Source organism: Prionailurus viverrinus, chromosome B4 (assembly GCF_022837055.1).
Source record: "Prionailurus viverrinus isolate Anna chromosome B4, UM_Priviv_1.0, whole genome shotgun sequence".
In the NCBI taxonomy this organism is placed as follows: Eukaryota; Metazoa; Chordata; class Mammalia; order Carnivora; family Felidae; genus Prionailurus; species Prionailurus viverrinus.
Window position 1 is genome coordinate 75,905,484 of NC_062567.1, and position 8,679 is coordinate 75,914,162.

An 8,679-nucleotide genomic window follows, 5' to 3' on the forward strand; every position below is an offset into this window, starting at 1 on the left:
GTGTGACTGTATTGAATGCGCATTTCTTCAGGCTGTTCAATGGTGGAGAGTGATTCAAAGGACAGGAATGGGGAGTCAGGGAGAAGCCAGTGTACTGGGGCTGCGGACAGAGCGTCTAGGTAGTGAGAAAATCCCCCCAGAGGACAGGGGCTGGGCGGATCAATCCCTGGGGAGGGCAGTGTCGGCCTCCTGGCAGGAGGGGTAGCTGGGGTCCCCTCTGGCCCAGAGTCCAGACGCCTCTGGGGACAGAAGCAGGTGACATTGAGATGGCTCTTCCCTGGGCAGTGGCTGGCTGGCACTGGCCTCTCAGTACTTGGTCCGGCGGGAGGTGGTGGTGGACACGAAGCGGATGCTGGAGCTGCGGCTGCCGCGGCCCCCGCTGCAGCTGCTGAAGCCCCCTTCGGTGGGCAGCGGGCAGGGGACGCTGGGGACGCAGGCCTCGCCCGTGAGCACGGAGCCACCCCGGGAGCCCACATTCAGCAGGTCCCCGCCGGCTGTGACGATCCGGGTCCCACCCAGGCTGGAGCCACAGGCACTGCTGGACCGGATGCCGCTGCTGCCCGAGAAAGTGACCCCACCACGGGAGAGGGTGGAGCTGGCGACCAGGGGTTCAGGCCCGCACACCACGGCACCCCGGGAGCTGCTCACGGCTGTAGGAGAGAGGGGAAACTGTCAGCGAGGTGGGCTGCCCACTCCTGGGACCCAGTCCTCCAGTGGTCTCCCCACTGAGGGGGGCGGAGGAGGGGACAGGACTGGTGACATCAGGGGAAGTGGCCTGGGCGAGTGGTCCCTATCGTCCACACAGATGACACCCATTTTTCCCTTCTCTTGTCTGGGTGACTCAAAGGCCATGACTCAACTGAAGTTGAACATTCAGATTAAAATGGAAGAATTCAGCCAATCCCCCAGGTTGCATATAGCCATAAATTGGCTGTCATTTATATATGGCTGAAGTCAGGTTGGGCATGAGCTGGATTATCCAGATACCGGAGCAGTAGCTCCTATAAAGCTTGGGGCTTCTCTCTCCTGATTATATCATGCCCCTTGTTGGTCCCCACATTGTCCCTCCAACAGGAGTCGCTAGTCAGTTCTCTTTCCACCCACTGATGGCTCTGCTCTGTAGCCTTCTGGTATCCCCTGGGCCTGCCTCTGTACCCCAGGATGCCAATCCAACTAAAGCTTCCTTAGCTCAGTCCCATCTGTGGAGAGGGCTCCCAGTCCTTTCCTCTCCTTTTTTCTTTTAATGTTTATTTATTTTTGAGAGAGAGAGAGAGAGAGAGAGAGAGAGAGAGAGACAGAGAGAGAGATATGGAGGGGTGGAGAGAGAATCCCAAGCAGCCTTTGTTCTGTCAACATAGAGCCCGACCCGGGGCTCGATCCCATGAACCATGAGATCATGACCTGAGCCGAAATCAAGAGTCGGATGCTGAGTCGACTGAGCCACCCAGGCGCCCCTCCTTTCCTCTCCTTTTACCAGAATCCTTCCTACCATCTGTGACCTTCACTCAAGCTTGACCTCTTGCAGAAAGCCACTCCTTGCTGCCTCCCCCTCTCTGACGGCAGGGACATCCGAGGACAAGTAGCTGTGACTACCTGACCCACCCAAGATAGCATTCAGCTCCACCATGGACCTGTGTAGATTTAAACCTTTGGATCAGAAATCTAGCTTTGTGGCTTCTGGCAAACCACATATTTTCTCTAAGTGAATAAAAAAGAGGTACTAATGCCTATTCATCTCCTCAGGGCTTTGAGGGTTAGGTGGACAGTGGAGAGGGCTCGTCTTCCGAAGAAGATTGTAATTTTAGAGAGCAGGGGTTGGTCTTTTCTGGTCTTTGTGCCCCCACCCTGCAGTGCCCAGCATAACCCCCTGTACGCTCGGCCACAAACAACACTTTGGCAGCAGCAGCAGCAGCAACAGGGAGACATCCACTCATTCTTGTCCCATCCCCAGCCATGGGCATGGGGCAACTCGTTGGCACAGATCTTTTCATTCTGTCTCTGGCCTTTGTCCCTGAAGGGCAAGACCACTCAAAGGAAAAAGGCGGACTCTCTTCCAGAACGCTCTCCTATCTGTTAGGCCCTGCAAACCTTTGTGATTGCTTAACCCTGGGGAAGGAAGGCTCTGGGGAGATCTTGGACCTCAGCTAAGGCGATGTCCCCAGTCCAGGGGCTTGCTGGTCCTTGCTTCCCTGACTGTCATGGCCAGCCCAGCCATGGGCTCCTGATCCCAACGTGGGCCTGGGTTGAAAGGAAATTTGCAGAGCCCCAGGAGAGAAATGTGAAGAGGAAAAGATTTAAGGTTCTTACATATGTTTACTGGTCCAACACCTTCGCAGATCCTGGGGATGGAAAGGAATAAGTCAGCTCACAAGCAGTGCTATTCCCTGAAAACCCGCTTGCTCTCCGAAGGGCTTTCTTGGCAGAGTGGACCGGTGGTTCTTACCCCTAGCTGTACAAGCATCCCGGGAACTTTGAAAAAACATACACATTCCTAGACTCTGCCCCAAAACCACTGAATCAAAATATTTGAGGAAATGTGTTATTATTATTGTTTTTAAACAGATAATCAGTGAAGCAGAACTCCTTGTGATTCCAGTGCAGCCTGTCTACAAACTCTCATTTGGGGGGCGAAAATCTAGAACGATCTTCTAACTCCTTGGTGAGGGCAAAGGGACTAATGTTTGCAGAGAAGAGACTGTTAACTTCAAGTTAGCAGTTCTTCACCTGGTCCCCTCCCCCACTGAGTCTTTCTAGATGCCTAAGTCTGACCTCACTCCAGCAGAGAGCTCTCACCGGATCTCCTCGCCCTCCAGCAGGCGCCTGTAGGTGGCGATCTCGATGTCCAGGCCCAGCTTGACGTTCATCAGTTCTTGATACTCTCGCAGCTGCCGGGCCATGTCCTGCTTGGCCTGCTGCAGGGCGCCCTCCAGATCCGCCAGCTTGCACTTGGCGTCATTGAGGGCCGCCTCGCCCTGCTGCTCTGCCTCGGCCACCGCAGCCTCCAGCTTGGCCCGCTGCAGGAAGGGCAGCGTGCAGGTGGGCTTTGGCAGGGACTAGCAGATCCCCAGGTGGGGCTAGAAACACTGCCCCCTCCGTCTCCTCCCCTCTCCTTTGCCCACCTGAGCCTTGGAATGCTCAATCTCTGCCTTCAGTCTCTGGATCAGGCGGGTCAGCTCATTGATCTCATCCCGTGTGTTGCGCAGGTTGTCACAGTGCTGGCCAGCTGTCACCCGCATCTCCTCGTACTGGGGGCAAGCGAGGGATGTTATGAGGATCCAAAGTCTGAGTCAAGACCACAGCCCCAGCTGAGATGGGGGCCTTAGACCTCCGCTGCGTCCACTCCATTGTACATGAGTCTTACTCTGAGGCTGCCCACACCTCTTCCTCAGTGCCCCCCCCATTCCACCACCCACCTTGGTCTGGTACCACGCCTCAGCATCAGCCCGACTGCGCCTGGCAACCTCTTCATACTGCGCCTTGATTTCGTCGATGATTCCATCAAAGTTCAGGTCCCGGCTGTTGTCCATCTTCACGATGACCGATGTCTCCGAGATGTGTGACTGCAGCAATTGGATTTCCTGTGTTGGGGGATCAGTGAGACAGATGGGCTCAGCATCCCATCAGTGGCCGGGACTCTGCCCCAGGGGCCCCAGGAGTGGCTTTAGGAGCAGAGAGCATTGCTCCTTTTTACAGATCAAAGCAACGGAGTGGACCATCCAAACCGAGGGCAAAGGAAAGGACATGAACTGCAAACCGTTTCAGTTTGAATTTAAACCCTCATTATATACTTGAAGACTCCCTTTCACACTTCATTTGCTTAGGTGAATACACGGTGCCTAGGAGCTCAGTGGAGGGGAGTGAGAGCCGTGCTAGGGCTGAAACTTCTCCTTGGCATATCCACAAAGTGGCTGTGCTGCTCATGGATCATTGAGAGTTGATAATATTCTAGAACATGGTGGTCTAGGAATTCCTATATCCCAAGTTGTTAATAGAACCAGGGGCTTGGACTATAAGGGCTCCAGAGGGAGCTTTCTTCAGCCTTTCCACTCGGAGCCAGACATTAGCACTGGGTGGCTCTGTACCCGACCAAACAGACCACTTGCAAAGCAAAACGTAACTAATTCATCCAGCTAAGTAGGTCAACCACAATTTTTCTACACCTCCTAGCAAATCAGTTTTCCAGAGTCTTTTGACCAGTAGAGAGGAAGTGAAACTGTAGACCCCAGTCTTTGGATTGGCCAATAAGGAGTTGGATCATAGATCCAAGGAATTTATCATAGAGCTGAGTCAGGCGGCCAAGAAGCCTGCCTGCTTACCTTCCCTTATCCATTTGTAGACACATCAACATATAGAGGATATAGATTTGAATGAGAGGAAGATGTGTAACACCAAATGTTAGAAATTATGTCAGTCCAGATGAACCCTCCCCCCACCTCCTCCTGGGAGTTCAGGCCAAGCACTGATCTCCTTGTTTAGCTCAGAAGGGGATGAATGCTTACCGCCATGTATAAGGCTTTGAGAAAGTCAATTTCCTGAGTTAGGGTATCTGCGTTGGCCTCTAGATCAGACTTATTTAAGAAAGATGTATCCACATCCTACATAAAAGAGAGAAGGATAAAATGGCCATTACTTGTACACCGTTTAAGCTTTGCAGGGTCTGGAGATGGGTGGAAAAATCAGGCCAGTCCCTACTGGGCCAGGCCAGCTTTGCAATGGATGGTGGAATCCTTGGAATGCAGCTTAGTGACCATTGTTCTTCTCCCTACTACAACATGAAAACTCCCCTGGGGGCTGTAGACATTTTCTGATGCTTATTTAGAGGCAAGGAGAATCTGGGTAATCTAAGACTCTTAAAAGGTCATCTCTTCAGACCTCTGCTCTCGTGAAGACCCAGTCCTAAATAATCTGAGGCCAAATAGAAACTCCAAAGGGAACCTGTTATGACCTTAGAGGTCCCACTCTGTGCGAGTGGTCCCAGACTCCACAGGGCTGCCTGGGCAGTTTCCAGGGCAGAAGGTGTCTTTGGAACATTCTGCTGTCTGGAGGAGAAGTTTGCTTGGACCTATGGCTCTCCCTTACCTTCTTCAGAGCCACAAACTCATTCTCAGCGTTGGCCCGGAATCCTACCTCCTCTTCGTACCTGGATGGTAAGGATGGAGAGGGTGAATTCTCATTCTCATTCTGAACTGAGAGCCAGTTACTCTCCTCTCCCCAGTGAGCCTATTAAAACATCTCTGCTGCATCCAGGAGCACGGGTCCTTGTTGGCACCTACATGTTCACATCTCATCTTTGTCTCATCTTTAAGACCTTTTATGAGCCTGTGACCCTCAGTTTTTCCAAATTCTTTTTACTTTCTCAAATTAGATTTGGGGTCTGAAAATGTGGACCATTGCTATGTTCCTCTGCTAGAAAAGACTTGGAGTCACTGCACTTGAACATAGAGGATGTAGGACCCAACTCATTGTTGGACCTGAGTACTATTTTTCTGGAGTCAACAGACCCATTCCAACAGGCAAGACTAGGGACAAATCATGCCCAATACCAAGATTAGTTTTTACTCAGGAACCACAGAGGGCATCCCCCTCCTGTCTTACATATCATTTCCCCCACTGCTATCTCTAAGCTGAGTATTGAAACCAGCATTCAACTCTGATCTGTCCAGCTGCTATTATCTGAACTTGGCAGCTGCTTTGGGGACCAAACCCTGCCTATCCTTGGTCTATGCAGTCCAGATGCCACTTACTTCTTCTTGAAACCCTCAAGGACATCCTGCATGTGGTTTCTCTCAGCCTCGAACCGGGCCCGGTCACTGTTCACTACGTCCAGCTGCCTCCGCAGGTTGGTGATATAGTTCTCAAAGAGGGGCTCCAGGTTGCTCCTGGCACATTTCTGCTCTTGGAGGAAATTCCACTTGGTCTCTAGGAGCTTATTCTGCTGTTCCAGGAACCGCACCTAAATCCACAGAGTCAAAGAAATGGCACCTGAAGAGCTTGATAGAGTCGCTTACACGTTGACCGGCTTTTCAGGTGGCCATAGATGACTCTCAGCCCCATGTTGACATTGTCCTCTTGCCTGTTGGCTTTTAATTCATCCTATAGCTCAGTAAAAGCTGGAAGAGTAGGTCTGTGACCCCCTCCTCATGCTCAGCCAGGCTCAGCTAAACAGAAACTTTCGAACCAAAGCACCACAGTACCATTTTGCCTCTACCCTCCGAGAAAGGGGAGCAGGGATTTACCTGTATCTAAAAACTGATATTGGCCATCTCTCACAGGGAATGAGGAGCAAAGTAAAGTATATTGAGGTGGGATAAAGCATTAGGAGGTAGGAATTCTCAGGTCATAAGTCATACCCACCATCCCGGATACTCCATCAGCTGAGAATTGAAGACCTCCATCAGCTGGAGGAGAACTTGGAGATCATTTGCTCCAACACTTTGTTTCAGAGATGAGGAACCTGAAGCTCACAGAGGTGAGTTTCTATTCTCATACACAGAGCATTCCTGCTCCATGGAGACATGGTTTGCGGGATGTCAGTTCCACATCATTGTTTCTCTCATGAGTCTGACTGTCATGACTTCCTCTGGTAGTTCCCTACTATTTCTCTCAATCTAGGCAACTCAGCTGAACCTGGGTACCCCACATGGGGAGTATACGTTATTTGTTTTGTGCAAAAATTACTCCATACTCCACTTTCCTGAGCCTGAACAGATGTGGTCACACAGCCTCAGAAGCTATGACAATCTCAAAAAGGGCACCAAGATCTCAAAGGATAAAACCTTTTAAACATGTAGCCAACATCTGGTCAAAGTCCTAATTTCTAGCTTATTTGGGAGATATTTCTAAGTGACTAGATGGTAGGTCTTAGTTTGTCCAGATTCCCTCAGATTTGGCTGGATGCTCCTCTCTCCTCAAGAAGACACAACCTCTGTCTTAGTCTATTCCACCTTGCAGCATTTCCTCAAGTTTGTCCTTGTTTTGCAGCAGAGTGACCCAGAAATCATACTGTGGTGCCTGAAGGTTCTGGGTCAAGGTTGATTCCCCAGGCCTGGGCTGTTTCTTCTTAAGGGAGAGGACACCCCAATGCATTTTAGCTCTCACCATCCCAGACCCAGAGACTGAGCTGTTATAAGTACCTTGTCAATGAAGGATGCAAATTTGTTGTTGAGGGTCTTGATTTGCTCCTTCTCATCCTTCTTCACCCTCTGGGCATTGGGATCAATCTCCAGGTTGAGGGGGGTCAACAGGCTCTGGTTAACAGTCACTGCTGTGATAGATGGGGCTGCTGGGACTCCAACTCCTCCAACTCTGTAGCCAAAGCCAGGGCCGCCAAAGCCATAACCAAGGCCACTGTTGGCTCCAAATCCCAGACCAACACAACCGCTGGCCCCAAAGCCCAGACCAGCACCACTCCCATCACCAAAGCCAAAGGGCATCCCACTGCCAGCACCAAAGCCAACTCCACAGCGGATGGGACGAGGGCATACTGCTGCCATCCGGGGTGAGCACGATCCAAAAGCGATGACACTCCGACTACCAAAGCTGCCAAGACCCCGGAAGCCGGGCCCACTCCTGCAGGAGACAGAGCTGGCCCGGAAGCGGTTCAGGTTCTGGGGGGTCACTGCTGAGCAAGAGCTGAAGTTGCCCATGCGGCGACCAGAGCTGACTCTGTAGGAGCGGCAAGACATGATGACTTCCTGGGTGAAGACAGAGCAGGGATCGCAGAGTGGGGCAAGCTTGAGCTGGGAGTCCCTCTGAGGCTAGAGGATCCCTCTTTCCCCTTTTATGTGTCTGGGGATCTGAGGATTGGCCCCATAAAAACAAAAAAAATCCATTTGGACACATTTATGAGCTTGGGTAGTTAGCAGAAACTCTTCATGCCTGTAAGTTTATTAATAATGAGCTAATCTCAGACACACCTATTCTCAAGATCAGGGCTACAACATCAAACCTATAAACATTAAAAACACATAAACACAAACATTATGGTCTTATTTTTTTCCCACAAGTCCACCACAATTGCCATTATGGGGACATTAATTTGCCTTGGTCATAAATCCAATAGACTTTTTCACTGTTACTGTGGCTAACCACCAGAAAGTTAGGTTGGTAACAACTCCAGCAAGAGGTTCAAAAGGATGCATCCATACAGATATAAACTCCTGAATAGATGGGGGTGTACAGAAAAGACAGGGTCTGCACAGTTCCCAGTAACAAATGGTATGGCAAGAATATGGTTTATTGCATCTCTATAGATGGATTAAATAGACCAAAAACCTTTTGTACTGCCTTATCTGTTCTCCATGCTCCAGTCTGGCTGCCTATGTAAGAGTTGAACCTTCAGGAAAGCTCATTTGGGTTAGTACAGACGCATGTCTGATTTGAGATACTCAGAAGAGATTAATTCACTAATTTTTAGTTCATTCAAAAATTATCAGTTGCCTACTCTGTCCCAGGCAATGTGCGTGATGCTGAGGGAACACAGATAGACAGTCTCAATGGTGGGGGAAGATTTAGCTTAAGGACTTCCACTAGTCAATACTTCCATGGCATAATTTGAGGCCAAAGCATGCCAATGGTTTGGCCATGTACCTGTGTGGAAAGTTAACCACATGATTTTGAACCCCCCAAATACACATTAGGGCTGACCTATAGTCTTGTGTGCAGGTTTCTTGCATTATT

The 8,679-nt window shown here is 50.4% G+C and overlaps 1 protein-coding gene across 2 annotated transcripts; it reads right to left on the minus strand.

Annotated features, from left to right (window-relative positions):
• Positions 1 to 306: 306 nt before the first annotated feature.
• KRT84 (keratin 84) lies at positions 307 to 7,685 on the minus strand. Of its 2 annotated transcripts, XM_047866991.1 has the most exons (10): positions 7,484 to 7,685; positions 7,134 to 7,348; positions 5,745 to 5,953; positions 5,080 to 5,140; positions 4,500 to 4,595; positions 3,414 to 3,578; positions 3,120 to 3,245; positions 2,794 to 3,014; positions 2,308 to 2,339; positions 307 to 650 (listed from the first exon to the last, which is right to left on the minus strand). In XM_047866991.1, exons 1-10 carry the CDS (start codon positions 7,683 to 7,685, stop codon positions 307 to 309), a joined length of 1,671 nt encoding a protein of 556 aa, XP_047722947.1. The 2 variants fall into 2 exon arrangements, with proteins under 2 accessions (XP_047722947.1, XP_047722946.1); XM_047866990.1 differs by having other exon boundaries at positions 7,134 to 7,685.
• Positions 7,686 to 8,679: the final 994 nt, after the last annotated feature.

What these genes read in the sequence shown, in the direction of transcription:
- KRT84 (XM_047866990.1), bottom strand. Translation starts at nt 7,685, where the DNA reads ATGTCTTGCCGCTCCTACAGAGTCAGCTCTGGTCGCCGCATGGGCAAC. An exon ending in AGTTTGTGGCTCTGAAGAAG is followed by an intron (nt 4,596 to 5,079) that starts GTAAGGGAGAGC and finishes TCTTTTATGTAG; the next exon opens with GATGTGGATACATCTTTCTT. An exon ending in TCAAAGCCTTATACATGGCG is followed by an intron (nt 3,579 to 4,499) that starts GTAAGCATTCAT and finishes CCCCCAACACAG; the next exon opens with GAAATCCAATTGCTGCAGTC.